Raw genomic sequence first — 16,159 nt, 5'->3', positions numbered from 1 at the left:
ACGAGAGAGCCCCTCCAAAATGCACAATTGCGGGGGAAAAAGAGACCAAAGCCCCAGGACCTCTGCTCCTAACCGTTGTGAACACATTCTTTGTGCTACCAGCCCACTCTCTTAAGTTCGCTGCACACAAACCCCAGTCCCAAACCTCTCTCTGCCCAAGATGCCCCTTTAAACCGTGCCTCCGCCAGCTGGCTGGCGCCCATTCCCGGGCTGGCGGCCACGAAGCGACTTCGCTTCCCAGTAGATCGAATGCGGTAGGTGCAGGGAGGTGGGCGCTGTGAATCAGAAGGGCAAAGGGAGGGGGTTCTGTAGGATGTGCTGAAGGACACAGGGGTTGGAGTGGGGGGAGGGTCCTCAACTCTCGGGGTGTGCCTCCTGTGTGGGAAACCCACGCTTCCCTGACGCAGAGCAGAGGGTTGAAGTGGCGTTGTCTGGGTTTGGGAGGACCTAGCTGAGCTGACTGGGATCACCTGTCAGGATGACAGAAGGCTATCTCCGAGCCAGAGCCAGCCCCGGAACTGGGGTGGCCCGAGGCTGCTGGTGTTTGCAGCATCTCTGCTGATCCGTCTTTCTCCTCATGAGCACTGCGATCGATACCCTGTACCGCCTCTTCCCAAACCCTGGCTGGACCCTGACTCCATCCATCCCTTTGGCTTCTTTTTCTAACGAATATTTTCTCTGCTGGCAGGGCTGCTACCAGAGCAGCCTCCCTGGGCACAGGGAGACTTCTCATCAGATCTGTCATTTTCCTTGCTAAGGCCTGGAAAATACCTTAATCATCCACCTCTTTCTCTTTTCTCAGCTGACAACATTCCTTCCCACCCGCACATAATCAAGAGACAAAAGCCTGCCCCCCACCCCATCACTTCAGAAAAGAGATACTAATTCTCTTTTCCCTCCTCAACCCCTTACACCTCACCACATATTCATTCTTTCATCTAAGGGGAAACCAAACTGGAGGCGAATAAGTCAAGGTCTGTGACTTCAAGACCTCAGACTGTCTTCTCATTTTCACCCAGGGAAGGTTTAAGTACTTCAAGGATAATCTCTGAGGGTAGAGATTCTTAACCTGAGAACCATGGATGATTCCTAGGGGGAGTGGGAAACTGGTGACATTGAACGTAATATTGTGCCCAAGTGTATTTTTCTAGGGAATGTAAATGTAGCCTGTGGCTGTTTGTCAGAAGGGGCATAGAGGTGCAAGTTTGTTCAGCAAGAACCTTTATAGTTAAAAGGGCAAAGCACGTGGCCCTCAACTCCTGACAGGAAGCTTGTCTAGGTCACAGATGGTAGGAGAGTAAGTGGAAACAGCATTGTGGAAGCCAATATCTCTCGCCTTCTGAGTTTGCTCTAAATTTACTAATGTCTCAGTTACTTTGGACTAATTTGTGCCACCAAAAGAGATGTCGCCAGACTGGGGTCCGCCAGGAACAACTCCTCAGCCTGCAGACTATCGCTGGGAGTGCAGAGTGGAGAGGAGTGGAATGATGTTTTGGTGGAAATGCTGATATTTGTCCAAGAACTTAAAGCAAGGAGAGGAGGAGGAAAAAAGTCCCCAGAAGGGCTACGTTCTTGGCTCCTTCATGGCAAATGCTTGAAGCACTGTTTATTCAAATGTATAATAACAAGCACCAGAAAACAACATGCAACATTCTCCCCCACCCCTGATCTTCAATCCCAGAAGAAGGACACCTATGATCATGATAGTGGAGGGGACTCATGTTCAGGAAAGGTCCTAGGTGGGCACCCTGGCAGGGTCAGAGTTTACTAGGGCAAAGGGCAAGTGCCCTGCCTGTTGGCCTCCTGCGGCAACTAGAGAGACCAGCACCTTCTACCTCAGGCCCCACTAGGCAAAGTGGTGATGCCAGCCCTAGTTGGAAGGGACATGAGTCCTATGAGGACAGCCGCGCACTCAGCATTTGACCCAGCCCAGCGCTCTGAAGGTAATGAGGTGAAAGTAGCCTTTCCTCTTAGGGTGGCTACGGAGAGAGAGGCCATAGCCTAAATCAAGGCTCTTCAGGCTGAGAATACGCCAGCCTCTTGAAGAGGAGAAAGAGCCTTCTCTGCTCTAGGGAGAGTTCTGGGCTAGGAGTCCTTGGCAGGAGTGCATACTCACCCACTCCCTTTCCCTAGCTGAAGGGCCAATTAGTAACTTAGGCCCCCAAATGAGAACATCTTATCCTTCACATTTCAGATAAATTACAAATACGTACACAGAATCCAAACAAAGTTCCAGTAGAAGCTGCTCATAGACCCTCACAGGGGCCAGCTTGAAGAAAACTGAAGGTCATCCCTTTGTTCTGTGTGTCTCTGGAGCTGTGGGCAAAACTGTCTCCCCTTGTCCTTGAGTAATCATGGGGACAGCTCAGGACAGAGAGGTTCAGACTTAGAAACACCCTTATCCCCATCTCCTATCTTCCCTCCTCAAATGCCTTCCCCCAAATCTGAAAAACAAAACAAAACACCTAATTTTTCACTGAAGGACTCTGGAGCATTTGAAGATGTAAACCTCACACTCCCCTGTCAAGTGGGGAAACTGACCCAAAGAGGAAATGATTGTCCCGAAGTCAAAGGTCCTGCCGCCTGGGTACCCCAGTAACGCATACGTTACAATGGAGGGTGCTGAGGAAGGTGAGGAGGTTGGAGGGGATGACTCAGTCCTGAGGAGAGACTGACACAGGGCACATTTACCTTTGGGATAACATCTGGGCTAATTGGCACTGGATTGGAAAATGGCTGGATTCTGCCTTCTTCCTTCTTCCCTGGGCAGCCCTATGGCCAAGGCAGACTGAAATGTTTTGAGCTGGATGGGAGACAGATGGCCCTTATCCAGTCAGCACTGACTCTTGGGCCCTGGGGTCCGCAGAGGGACTGAGGAGGTGTCAGGAAGGGGAGACACACCAAAGACAAATATGGAACTGGGTCCCGAAGTGAAGAAGTACCAAGAGCATCAGCCTGCCCTGGACCGGGGTGGGTGTGTAGTGGGGATAGAGCTTGGAACAGATGCGGAAGCAGGGGAGGAATGGCGGGCAAAGGGAGAGGGCGTGTTCTTTCGTAAAGGTGAGAAGGGGAAGTATGAAACGGGCCAGAGAAGGAGCAGGGCGGGAAAAAAACGAGCAGAGAGTGAGGAAGAAATGGGCCCATCCGTCCATGTCCTGGGGCTCTGGGGCAACTTAGACTCATGATGGTCCTTTCTTACCCTTTCAAAGCCCCTATCTGGCCCTACAGGAATGAAAGGAAGGCCTGGACAGACTTTGAAAAGGATCTTGAATGCCTCAGACCCAAGAGGCTGGGGAAGGGAGAGGGACAGAGAGGTGGGAGGCGGGGAGGGCTGAAATGGAGATGCTCCTAGACCCCTCATCTTGTGTCCCAGGTGTGAGACCAAGCCCAAGAAGGAGGACAGGGAGGAAGGTAAGGAGTTTCTAGGGCAAGTATGAGTTTAGAGTGTTGGTGGAAGTGCCCCAGCCTGGAGGGGTGGGAGGACTAAGGGAATTAAAAAAAAACGGATTCCCCAGCAAGTTTCCTGGCTTCTGTTTCTTGAAGTTGCAACTCAGTTGCAATTTATCTGCTCCCCACCAAGTCTCAGCCTACTTGGGACCCTCTGAAAGACTGTTTTCTAGGCTAGTCAGCCTCCTGGGTTCCCACATGATGGGCTCTGTGGGCAAACAGAGGCCAGAGGAGAGGGTGGGGAGCATACTGAGCTCAGGCGGATTGGAGGTCAGCGCATACACGGGGCCTTGATGACAGCCATTGCAGAGGGGTCACTAAACCACTGGTGGGCCCTCCATGCAAGGGGGCAGGGAGAAGGCTGCCAGCCAATTTCCCCTCCCCCCACTTTTATTGACGCTGGACAGACTGATAGAAGTGGCAGCTAGGAACCAGTCTCAGGTCTCCTGACCCCAACCTTTGCCTGTAGCAGAGGCTGGTTCTCAAAGGCCATGAGGGTACATGTAAGACCCCAAGTAAGATGCCTGGGTCCAGGCAGTAGATAAGAAGCACTGAGCTCCTGCCATCCGAGGCTCCAGCAAGAGGAGGGATAGGAAGCCACTGGGAGGGTTGCCCAGGTTTCCATGCCTGCCCATCCAGTGAAGACGTCTCAAAGCTCAGAGCCCAGAATAATGGGGGAGGGGAGTTGGGGGAGGAAGAAGAGGGAGGTCCTGGAAGCCAGAGGCGGTTGAAGAGGCGCTGTCCTGTTCGGGAGTAGCCGGGTGGGGGCCGCTTACTGCTTCTCCACCGCTCCCTGCTCAGCTGCGCTCTCCTGGCCGGCGCCCTGGCCCTGGTCCTGGCCCTTCCCATGCCACGGGGTCTCCTTGAACACAAACCAACAGTTCCCGGCCCACAGGAAGAAGCTGATAAAGCCAAAGAGCTGCAAAGACATCAGGGGGAGGGGGGCTTATGAGAATAGAAGGAGGGCATCCTGGGAACAGGGAGGGGGAGTACCTGTGTGTTGGGGGGAGGGGGAGGTGCAGAGGGCTAGAAAGACTAAAGGAGAACTGGATGTAGAGTCAGGGTTTAAGGCCATCACCCACTAAGGGATCCTCTGGTGAAAGTGTCTCACTCTCTCCACAGCATGCACCCAAGTTGTGGCTTGGTCGCTAGGAGAACCTGGCTCCCGGAGTGGAGCACCGTGCAAAGCATAGCAAGGAGCACGGGCTCTAGTGGCGCTTCCCACAGCGTCCACAGGCTGTTTTCAGGAGGCCTTGTCGGGGTGGGTGGGGCCCGAGCTGTCCAAGGTGCTCCTTCCCTAGGGTAGCGACCCAGCCAGCTCTATCCAAATATTTATGCAAAGTATTTAAAAACCTATCAGCAGGGAGTATTTAGGGGGAAGTGTACTGATGTCTGCAATCAACTTTGAAATGCATTAAAAATAAGATGGATCGATAGGTGAAGAGAGGCAGATAGATGCGGGACAAAGCAAGTCTAGTAAAATGTTAATGGTACTGTCTAGCTGATGAGTGCGTCGCTGTTCATTGTAAAAGTCTTTCAGCTTCGCCGAATGTGTGAACATTTTTACAGTAAAAGGCTGTGAGGCTAACACCTATCAGCAGGGTTCCAGCAAGGTCTAGAAGGCTCCCTGGTGTGCCAGCCATTAAACCTTTCAGTTGCTGGGCCTGGGGAAGGTTCAGGCCATTTTCAGGGCAGGGCTGAGGCGGCTGGGCTGACAGGAGGGCATTTGCAAAGCTCAGCTACTTACCAACTGATACGGAGATGTTTCAATGTTCTAACAGCTGGGGTGGCCAAATACATGCATACCAGCTAGACCCACCACTGCCCAAAGACCTTTTCCAGCCTGGAGGCCTGAGTGACAATAAGTCCCTTCTCACCCACTCTGGGTCTGCCCCACCACTTTGAGCCCAGTCACAGCCCTAGGCTCCCCCTCCACCTGCTCCTGTGTGTACATTCACACAGAATATAAAGAGGCAGGAGGAGGGAGAGGCAGTCACAAAGAGCACGCCTGGAGGTGGGGAGAAGAGAGGGAAATGGGAGGCAGAGGGCAGAAGGAGGAAGGCACAGGAGGCTGAGTGGCTCTTGCGTTCCCTCTGCCCAAATGTCCCTCAGGGTCAGCCAGGGGCCAGCAGCCAGCATTAGGTGCAGGGGAAGCACTGGCTGCCAGTGCCGGAGAGGGCAGCTGTGGAGACACCCTCTCTATCCCTCTCAGACCCTGCTGTGACAGGCCTGGGCAGCTGGGAGTGTGCTGCCTTCCCCAGACCCCTTCAGTGGCCACAGGTCTCACCACGGAGATGTTGGCCAGTCCCATGGAGGGCGTGGCCCCGGCACTGCACACCGCCTCCTCTCCATTGCACACAGACATGGCTGCTATCAGGCTGGATGGTCGTGTGGCCCCCTTGATGTCAGTCAGGCCCTTGCCCCAGGCAGCTGCAGCTACCAGCCAGAAAAAGGTGAAGGAGACAGTCACACAGAAGTCCTGGGAGGAGCAGAGGGACAGGAAATACAATCAGAAAGGCCTCCATGATTCTGTACTTCTTTTCCTCTTGCCATAAGGCACTGGGATCCTGGGGTCCCAGGACAGCTGCCTCTTCCCATCCTACCCAACACCTAGAGCTTCAGGGAACTCAGATCATCCTAGGGAATCTGCCACCAAGAGAATCCCGCCAGCCAGGGCTACCCCTGCCCATGCCCTCAGAACTGAGGTCAGGTAACAATGTGCCCAGGCATCTGTTGGTCAGTGTCATCCCCAAACCCACGTGGCCTAAACTTGACACTCTCCCCACGCCCAGCCTTTCCTTTGATCACCACTGCTCAGTTACAACTGGTGGCAGAGTGAGGGCAGACTGCAGGAGATAAATGGGGTCTCCTAAGGCACCCTTTCCACCTTGCATGCCTGGGATAAGGAGAAAGTAAAGGGGAAATAATATTGATAATAGCTAGCACTTATGGAGGCTAACTATACACCGGGTATTTTACATGCATGTTCACTTTATCCTTCCAAAACACTATTAGATAGTTATTATTTTATTCCAATTTTATAGTTGAGGAAACTGAGAGTTAGAGAGGTTAAGGAAATTGTCAAGAGCACACAGCTAGTAAGGGACAGTGCTGGAATTTGAACCCAAGCAATCAGACTTCAGCGCCTGCTTCTTGAAGCTATTGTGCCTACTTTGAGTAGAGCAAGCGATGGGAGGTTGGTAGATGCAGAGTCCTGGGACATGGGCCTTCCACTGGCCCGAGGACCCGTGGCAGCCTCAGCACCCGAAGGGACCAACAGCAAAGAGCTGGCAGGGAGATTGAGGAGGTTCACATCCGAGTGTCAGGGACCCAGGAAAGCCACCATGTTTGTCCTCAGCCGGGGAACGTGTCTCCTCAGTGCCTCCACCCCATCCCTCCTGGCTGTGCCCACTCACCACCAGGGGGAAGCGCCTGTTCTCCGTGTAGATGTTGTGGAAACGCAGGTAGAGGATGAGTGCAGCTATGGTGTAGAAGAAGGAAAAGATGCCCAGGGTCACGAAGAACTCGGCGGGGGCAGAGAAGTCCCCCATGAGATGCATGGTCTTGGAGGTGGATTCATCGTCGCAGAGGGGCATCTCATACTGGACCCGGTTCAACCTGCAGGTGGCACGGAGCCCACCCTGAGCTCAGGGCGATCCTCTCCCTGTGGAGGCAGTGGGCTTCCCCTGCCCCAGGAGCAGTCCTGCACTAGTTGTCACCCAAGGACTCTTACAGAACCAAGAAAGGGGCAGGTAGGGAGGAAAGTTTCTGGAGGGAACCTTGCAGTCAGGACAGGAATTTCCCTGGAATTCTGGTCAAACTCTACCTCCCTCTCAGCCACCACCTCACACTCATCCACCCTGCCCAGATACGGTGACCCTGTATTTCCAAGTATCTCCACAACCCTTTAGATTGTAACCACAGTATATATAGTTCATCTATTTCTGGTAGCCAAACCACCAGGGAAATCAGCTTCATTCTGTCCCTGGGAAAGCACAGGTCCACAGTGGCCAAGTTAAGATTGGAATCACCCATTCTCAGGCTTTATTTAGGTCCCCCAATGAGACTACACTGGACAAAATCAAGAGAGAAAAACAAATACCCTATTATGAACAAGAGACAGCTAATCTAACTTGGCTGCTGCTAATAGAAATTTCTGAAAAGCTGAGCCCTGTCCCCATTCCCCTCTGAACACTTGGGCTCTCCCTTCTCTAAGCTCCCAAACCCTCAGGAAAGAGTATTGTCTTCTACCTCCTGGTCAAGGTATACCTCCTTGTATTCTGATGGTACTGGTGAGCATCCCCCATCAGCTCTTTATGATCTGAGTACTGACAAGCTTCCTTACCTTCAAGGCAGGGAGGAGGCTGCTGAGGGTCGAGAAGCCTCCACCCCACACTGCATGGGTTCTTTCTGTAGGAGCTGTTGTTACCTGCTATTGGTTATTCATGGACTGCAACATTATTATAACAAGGATTTATTTGAGTTTCCCTTATATTTTTCTCTGGCCAGTGTGTCTGAAATTCCTAAAGGGCAGGAAGGACCTGAGCTTTGTAATTCTATCTGAAACTGGAGTGGCACACAACAAAAGGTCTTTAGGTTTCTGGAGGAGAAAGAGACTAAGCAGGTCCTGCCAATCCAGTGAGAGAGGCTATGCGGGGTCAGAATCAACTCCTGCTCACCTGAAGGGATAGCCGAACGAAACAATGATGGTGCTCACGTCCTTGGCTTCGTTGTTGCAGCGAATCGTTGCTCCTGTTTCCCCACTGTAGGAGCCGCAGGACCCGAAGGCGAAAATAGCAAAGAGCTGAGGGAGAGTGAAGACCCTCTGAGAGTCAGAAGGTCAGCTGGCCAAGGTCTATCCCTTCAGAACCACCCTCTGACTCTCAGCCGGTGCAGATATGGTGGGGGGGGGAGGGCCAGGACTCCCAGGGACCCATGGCTTCCTTTGGTCTCCCAGCCTCAGGGTGCTGTGTTCACTGCACAGTGTGTTGGACCAAACAGCCAAATGAATAAGGTTGACTTTGACTGGTACCGGGGAGGGAGATGAAGAGGGAGAAATGGGCAGCTTCCAGGTCTCCCCCTTGGATGTGACACTGGAGACCACAAGCAGCCTCCTTAAGATGATGACTAACACAAAGCAATTTAGGCTTTGGAAACTTCTATCTCAAAGTTGGACTTGAATTTCCTCCCCAAGGGAGAGGCACCCTAGAAATAGATTTCCCTGCACCAATCTAGATCAGGAGTGTATGGAATTCTTTCCATTTCTCCTTTGAAGCCATCACTGAATCTTACCATTACCTTCTTGCTAACTTCCAATGGCTTCCTGCCTCAGTGGAGGTATAGCTAGAGGGGACAACCTCTGCCAAGTCTTCCTAGGGGCCAAGGGGGCAGGGGCCTGGCTGCTGTCCCATGGTACTGCCAGCTAACTCCTGTCTCCCAAAGGCACCTTTCCTTTGGCAACTGTGCTGGCTGGGTTGATGCTGGCAGTCCTGGCTCAAGCCCAGAGAAAAGTATCCTCAACTTGCCTTATCAGCCTCTGCTTTTTCCCCAGTGGTATTTCCCTTTATAATCCGTTGCTGCTGCCATTTCTCAGTGTTAAGAACCAGAGGCGTTTCAGATCACGTGAATTGTTTTCCTCTTCACCTTTCATCACATGTTACTAAACCTCCTTCCTTGAGTGACATGAAATTCCCTCATCCTATGATTTTCTAATTTCTTTCTGAGGATACACACTTCGGTTAGAAGGAGGTGAGAAATTGGAGTCTCTGATCCTCCCACATCATCTGTTCAGGCCTCGTTTCCTGTGCACTTACCATTGGCTTGTGCGCCATATAATCATTTGTATTAAGCAGTGAGTTTATTCTGTTAATTGTTCACTTTTTGTACGTTTCTTTGCGATTTGGTATCTTGGATATTAAGCACCTAGAAGACAGCTAATTCACATCCCAGTCCTGCAACCAGTGTTTATAGAATAGAGTTGTGTTCACATAATTTTGCTAATGCTTGATAGTATTGTGGAGTGAAGAGACCTGGATCAGGAGTCTGGAAATCCAGGTCCTAGTCTCCTGGCCCTGTCACTAACTGGCAGGGTGACCTCTAATAAGTCATTCTGCTCTCTGAGTCTCCGTTTCCTCCTCTGTAAAATGAGGGGTTTGGAGCAAGTAATCCAAAGGCCTTTTCCAACTCTTTGATTCTGTCACTCTCCAAGGGTAACGCTATCAGTGTGCTCTTGGCTGGGCTCGCCAGCAGCTGTGCTCTGTCCCTGGGTGGTGTCCAGTGCCACTGCCCCACCTTGCGTCGCCTGGCCTGGCAGATCTTCTTCATGCTGGAGCCGCTGACCCCTCTCTAAAGGTCATAATGGGTACCTCTCTGTTTCTAGGAGGTTTAGTTCAAACAAATGACAATTGTCTCCATCTTAAAAATCATCCAAGAAAGGAGACAGTAAAACCTCTCTCCAATGCCTGCTTAACCTCCTGATCTGACTTAAATTACAGAGGCTGCAGTAGAGCCCTGTTTGCTCATCTTCTTGACAGGCCTGGAGAGAAGTTACTCAAAGCCTCTGCATTATTATCCTTTACATACTCCAAGTTGCCTCCCTGGCATAACAGTGGAACTTCTCTAGCTCGTCCTCGTAAGAATTCTCCAATCTTGTCAGCTCTGTTTCTTGTCAGTTCTCTGATTCCTCTTGGAAGTTTCTTTGTTCCTCTTAGCTTCTGGTGCCCAGAACTGGACACAATTAAGGCGTTACATTCTGGGAAGGGCAGACAGTTGGATATATTTTTACTGTTGGCAGTTAGCCAGTGAATGGCTCTGTAATAGGTTCCCCCCAAAAGTAGGTACTCCTAACTTGGGGCAATGAACAGTCAGTTATGGAGCCTGCTTTTTACCAGCATTCTCTTGACTGGCACTCCTGACCATCTACAGAAAGATGTCATTTACTGAGCATCTACTATGTACCAGGCATTGTTCTAGGCGATATGATTTATTAGTGAACAAAAGAGAAAAAAAAACCCTCTGTCTTCATGGAGCTCCTACTATAGAGCTGCACTATCCACAATGGTAGCCACTAGCCAAGTGTGGCTATTTACATTTAAATTAATTAAAATTTAATAACACTTAAAATTCAGTTGCTCAGACACACTGGCCACATTTCAAGTGCTCCCTAGGCACATGTGACTAGCAGGTTCCATACTGGACAACACAGATTATAGAGCTTTTCCATCATTGCGGAAAGTTCTGCTATGTCCAGATGACAACCTTGAGGTTCTGAAAATCCTGAACCTTTCTTTACAATTCCTCTCTGGGCAAAATATACCCATAGTAACTTGAGTATTAACTATATTCCCTTCTATTCTGATTCTTTGAAAGTCAGGAGCCTCTAAACACCTTATATAACTTTATTAACCAGAATATATGATTAAATCTGAACATAACACAGTCAGATGGTGTCAGATAACAGATGACAGTTGGCTATGCAAGTGAACGGATGGAGGAATCTCAGCAAAATCTCACAGGTTCACAGAGCAGCAGAGCAAAAAGGATCTCAGAGATTATCAAGCACAATAGTCTCATTTCATAGAGGTGGAAACTGAAGTCCCAAAAGATTAAGTGACTTTCCCAAGGTCACATTTAGCCAATGTGAGAGCCAGGCTGAGAATTCACAACTTCTGATTCCCGGTTCAGTGCTCTTTCTACGTCACCCATTCATTAATCAACAAAGAGTTATCGAGCATCTACTTTGTGCCAGGTGCTGCAGAATCTAAGTTTATTCAACTTATTCAGACCTGGTGCCTGCTCTCAAGAGTTTGCATCCATAAAGGAGAGAGTCATGCTCAGATAAAAACCAAAACAGAACCCTGCAACACAGAGTTATAAAGGCTGAAAAAGATCTCTACCGTGTGCAGGGAGGATTGCAAAGAGAGAGGAAGTAGCTCTGCAGCTGGGATGTAGGAGCAGAGAAAGACACGCTTTCCCAGCCCCCTCTACTTTCTGTATCAGATATGCTTTCTTCCTTAATTGTGCCAGGTGACTGAGCCACAGGGAAGAGTGAGGAAGAACAGAAACCACCCCTGTCACCAAGCACAAGGCTCTGAGCCAAACAAGCTGGTCATAAAGAACAGGAGCCAAGAAGACATGGAGACCCTAAGACAAGGGGCAACTCCAGAGCTCTGGTACCAACCAGCCTCCCTCCTCATGGACCTGCATTGCTGGGAACAGCAGTGGTCATACACTGCCACCCTCCTCCCCCTCTTCCTCCTCCTCCTCCTCCTCTTCCCTTCCCCCACCTCCCTCTGCATCTCTTTTTTTTTTTCATAAATTTATTTATTTTATTTTTGGCTGTGTTGGGTCTTTGTTGCTGTGCCCGGGCTTTCTCTAGTTGCAGGACTACTCTTTGTTGCGGCGCACGGGCTTCTCATTGCAGTGGCTTCTCTTGTTGTGGAGCACAGGCTCTAGGCACGCGGGCTTCAGCAGCTGTGGTACGTGGGCTCTAGAGAGAAAGCTCAGTAGTTGTGGCGCACGGGCTTAGTTGCTCCACGGCATGTGGGATCTTCCCGGACCAGGGCTCGAACCCGTGTCCCCTGCATTGGCAGGCGGATTCTTAACCACTGCGCCACCAGGGAAGCCCTCTGCATCTCTTTTGGAAAGATGTCAGAATAAGCTTGCTACTTTAAGGATGAGGCTCCACTTTAGTGCTGACTTGCTTTTTGGTGATAATCCTTTGTCAGTCCTGAGAACACTAACATTTTCACTTAGTGCAGGGCACAAGGAAGACAAGTTCTCCCCCAGATCCTATTCCCACAATCATCTCACTGGTTTTCATGGACTCTGATGGTGTACTTTCGAATTCCCCACATTTATGGAAATACCTTATTTTCATTACAGAGACCCCAGGACCAAATAAGTGACTTTGGCACCTCAAAGGTGAATTACTGATCAAGGGCACACCAAGTTAAAGGTAACGTGACATTATCGATACAGTAACTGAGTAATCCAGGAGATTCGTACCTTACCCTCAAAGTGAGGATTTGGCAGTGACATCTGAATAATCTCACCAAAGGACAAGTCCAGCTGACAGTCTGCATAAGGGGGAAAGTTAGGGAGAAGGAGAGGTTTGGGAACAAACACTTGCTGAATACCTCCTGGACTGCCAGGCTCACCATGGTCTTCCTGAATGCTCCAATGCTTTACAGATATTAGCTCCTGTTGTCCTCCCAGTGAGCTCATGAGACAGATCTTACCCTCATCTACAGATAAGAAACTGAGACCCATGAAGATTTCATCACTTACCCTAGGCTCCATAGCTAGAAAGCAGAGAAAAACTAGTTCTCCAGTAATTGGTATATGCCCATGTTATTTTCCTAGCTTAGTGTAGACTTACTTAGTGAGACTCCAGAACTGCAATTGAGGTGAGATTAGTTAATCTTTAAATTTTAAAGAGGTACCCTAAGCTAAGCTACTCACTAATAAAAGAATAACATTACTTTTATCTCACCAGGATTCCAGTAAAACCTTTGCTTTTTGTAATAGTGACAACAAAGCTTTCAATTATCATTACAAAAACCGCAGGTTCGTCTGTGGTTTTTTCCCCCTTTTCCAGACAGGGTGTATTTGATCCCTCCAAGCAGGAAATATACAAAAAGTCCCAAACGACATTTTCACTGTCATTTTGGTGCTGGTTCCTGTGTTCACCTGCAGAGACTCAGGGCAAGTGAAACTCACTCTCAATTCAGGCTACCAGGATGGCAGTAAAAGCAAATCATGTCTCTTTATGATGCTACCCTTCGAATGAGGGCTGAGTGCAGAGCCTAGCCCTGGACTCTTGGATTGAGTATTATGAGAGAAAGGCATAACTTCCTCTCTAAGAAGTTGAGGATCTTAAAAGTCAAACAGGGGGCTTCCCTGGTGGCACAGTGGTTGAGAGTCCACCTGCCGATGCAGGGGACACGGGTTCGTGCCCCGGTCCGGGAAGATCCCACGTGCCGCGGAGCGGCTGGGCCCGTGAGCCATGGCCGCTGAGCCTGCGTGTCCGGAGCCTGTGCTCCGCAACGGGAGAGGCCACAACAGTGAGAGGCCCGCGTACCGCAAAAAAAAAAAAAAAAAAAAGTCAAACAGGTCTTATTCTTAGGGATCAGAACTGACTGTGGGAGACTAGGCATTACTTTGTGCAGCCTTATAGAAATGTTGTGGGTATTGGTTGGGGGAGGGTTGGGAAAAGGATAGAAAGGTTGAAGAAGGAAGCTTTTCAGAATCCCTCCCATGGAGGATGATTCCATGGTCTAATAACCTCATTGTTTCCCTCATCCCTTGACAGCCTTTCTCAAATTTCCCTTAGATCCATTTGTCTAGTTTAATGATAAAATTGTACCCTTACATTTCTGGTTCTGCTCCTCTGGACCACTCATAATGGATCCCTAGTTCTGGATGGTAGACACACGGAGCCTTAATATCATTCTTCTACGGCCCCCTCAAGTACTCAAGTGGTGGCTCATGGCAGGGAAGTGGAAGTGGGGGGAGAGGTGAAAGAGCTCAGTCAGCAGTTGTTCCAACCGCTCTTGAGGCAGTAGAGAGAGTGGAAAGTCCCCAACAGGTCCCAGAGTTTGCACTTGGGAGCTCCGCATGCTGGCCTGTAGCCCCAGTCAGGGTCTCAGATGTCCAGAGGTAACCCCAAATGCACTATTGCCCCCGAATTCCAGATCTGATGATTCTCATCCAAAGGATGATTTAAGAATCAGCGACACAGTGCTAACTCCTGTCTCCAGTGAGTTAAAAGCCCTTTAGAACTCAATCCTCCTCAGTATTAATGGTAACTTATTCCCTAGCTGAATTCTGTGCTGAAAGCACATTAATTAAGTTATTCACACACCATTTGGTGTGTGGATTGTCTAACTTAAATCTCTTCTGTGATAGTGCAGTAACTGCTCCCGAAAAGTCTTTATGATTTGAAAGAGTGACTGCACCTGTCCACATTCCTAATTTACACCCAGGAGGCCTTGGGCACCGCGAAGGACAGAGAACATGCTAATGTCTCAAAGTACCAGTGAGGCAGGAGAAGATGGCATTTCCCCTATACCACTACAGGGGAAACTGAGGCCCTGGGCAAGTGATTTCTTCAAGGTCACAGGATAAGTCTAACCCAAGGGCAATGTTCTAGCATGCCAACCCATTTAGAGCAGAAAGGGACCCTAGGGATGGTCTGAACATTTGATTAATATGTAAACTGAAGTCCAAAGAAGAGATTTGTCCAGGGTCAAGTAAGTAGGAAAGGCAGGTCCAGGTCTAGAACCCAGGGCCCCAGCTTTCCAGCTCAATATTCTATCTTATTCTACAAGCCACATTTTGGCTGATTTTTATTCTGTCTTACTATTTTTTCTTTTATGTAATCCTAGAGCCATGAACTCCATTCATTCATTCATCCACTCCCTCACGCAGTTACAGGAACGCAGATTACTCTAGTGACCTCAACAGGACAGCCACCAAGCCAAGACCCTGTCCCATGAATCCACCTCCAGGATCAGTCAGGTCCTGGTGGGTTTGGGGACAGGATGGTTTCCATCGCCTGCCTCCTTCCGTCCTCTGCCCTCTGCAGCTTTCCTCATTCCCACTTGTCCTCTTCGCCCCTCCCGCCACCGAGGAGTGGTATGTGCAGGATCAGAGTTCTGGAAAGGTTACACCCGAGTCCTCTCGCCCGGGTGAAATGTGAGCGCCCTGGGCAAAGACTCCTTGCACATAGAAGGACAGAATCCGGGGCTCCGCATGCTTCGCTCCTCACCCTCCTGCCACCAAGTGCTGGAGAAGGAGCTCCAGCCCGCCCCTCCCCCGCCCACCTGTCGCCGCCCCCCACCCTTCCTCCGGGACCCGCCTCAGCACCTCCCCGCCCCCCACTTCGGCCACATTGCTCGGGTCAGCGTCACAGCCCAGGCTCCCGAAATAGCCCTCGTCTGGGGCAGCGACTCACCCACTGGAGAACTTTGATGAAGCCCAGCGGCTCCTCCAGCCGCCTCCAGCGCACCCCCACGAGCAGGCGGTCCACCTGCGGAGACAGGGCCCGGGGTCAGGGTGGTGGGGGACCCAGGAAAGCGCTGGCCCTCTTCCTCCCACTCACACCCGGGAAAGAGGGCAGAATAAGGGTCGGCCCGACACCCAGGTGGAGAAGGGGCGGCGAGAGAGCCCCAGGGGCGTGCAGGGAGTACCTGCTGGCGCGGCGACTTGTCCGCCGTGCGACTGGAGCTCTCCGTCGAGGACATGCTGGCGCGGCGGGGCCGGGGCGCGGCGCGCGGTCCGCGGGGACCGCGGTGGGGCTCGGGGCTGCTGACCCGCGGCGGGGTAAGCGAGCTGTACCGATGCGCGAGCGGCCGCCGGCGGCCCGGGATCCAGTCTGGCTGGGTGGGTCGCGGGGGCGCTGCTGCTCGCGCTCGCCGAGGCCGCGGCCGCCGCTCTGCCCCGCCGGCTGCAGAAAACCCCCGAGTCCAATTCAAACTTCTGTCAAACTCGTGAACGAACTTGGCAATAGAGTCACGTGGCGTGCGCTTGAGAACCCTCCTCCCGCCCCCTTAGCTCCCGGGTCCTTGCCCGCAGGACGCCTTAAAGGGACCTGTGGCCTCTGCGGGCAGTTCGGCCGCGAGGGGGCTCAGGTTCCTTGCCAGGAGCCTCCAGGGCCAGTCCCAAGCGAGACATCACAGCTGCCCTGACCCATAGCCAAAGTCGGGAACCA

General features: G+C 51.1%; 1 protein-coding gene across 1 annotated transcript; it reads right to left on the bottom strand.

Moving 5' to 3' along the window:
* Positions 1–4,219: 4,219 nt before the first annotated feature.
* SYPL2 (synaptophysin like 2) lies at positions 4,220–15,692 on the bottom strand. Its single transcript, XM_060086217.1, has 6 exons — positions 15,639–15,692; positions 15,404–15,478; positions 8,127–8,251; positions 6,864–7,065; positions 5,735–5,926; positions 4,220–4,366 (listed from the first exon to the last, which is right to left on the bottom strand). The coding sequence occupies exons 1-6, from the start codon at positions 15,690–15,692 to the stop codon at positions 4,220–4,222; spliced, it is 795 nt and encodes a 264-aa protein (XP_059942200.1).
* Between the last annotated feature and the right edge of the window lie 467 nt (positions 15,693–16,159).

Source organism: Mesoplodon densirostris, chromosome 2 (assembly GCF_025265405.1).
Source record: "Mesoplodon densirostris isolate mMesDen1 chromosome 2, mMesDen1 primary haplotype, whole genome shotgun sequence".
NCBI lineage: Eukaryota > Metazoa > Chordata > Mammalia > Artiodactyla > Ziphiidae > Mesoplodon > Mesoplodon densirostris.
This window is presented reverse-complemented; position numbering and strand designations above follow the sequence as displayed.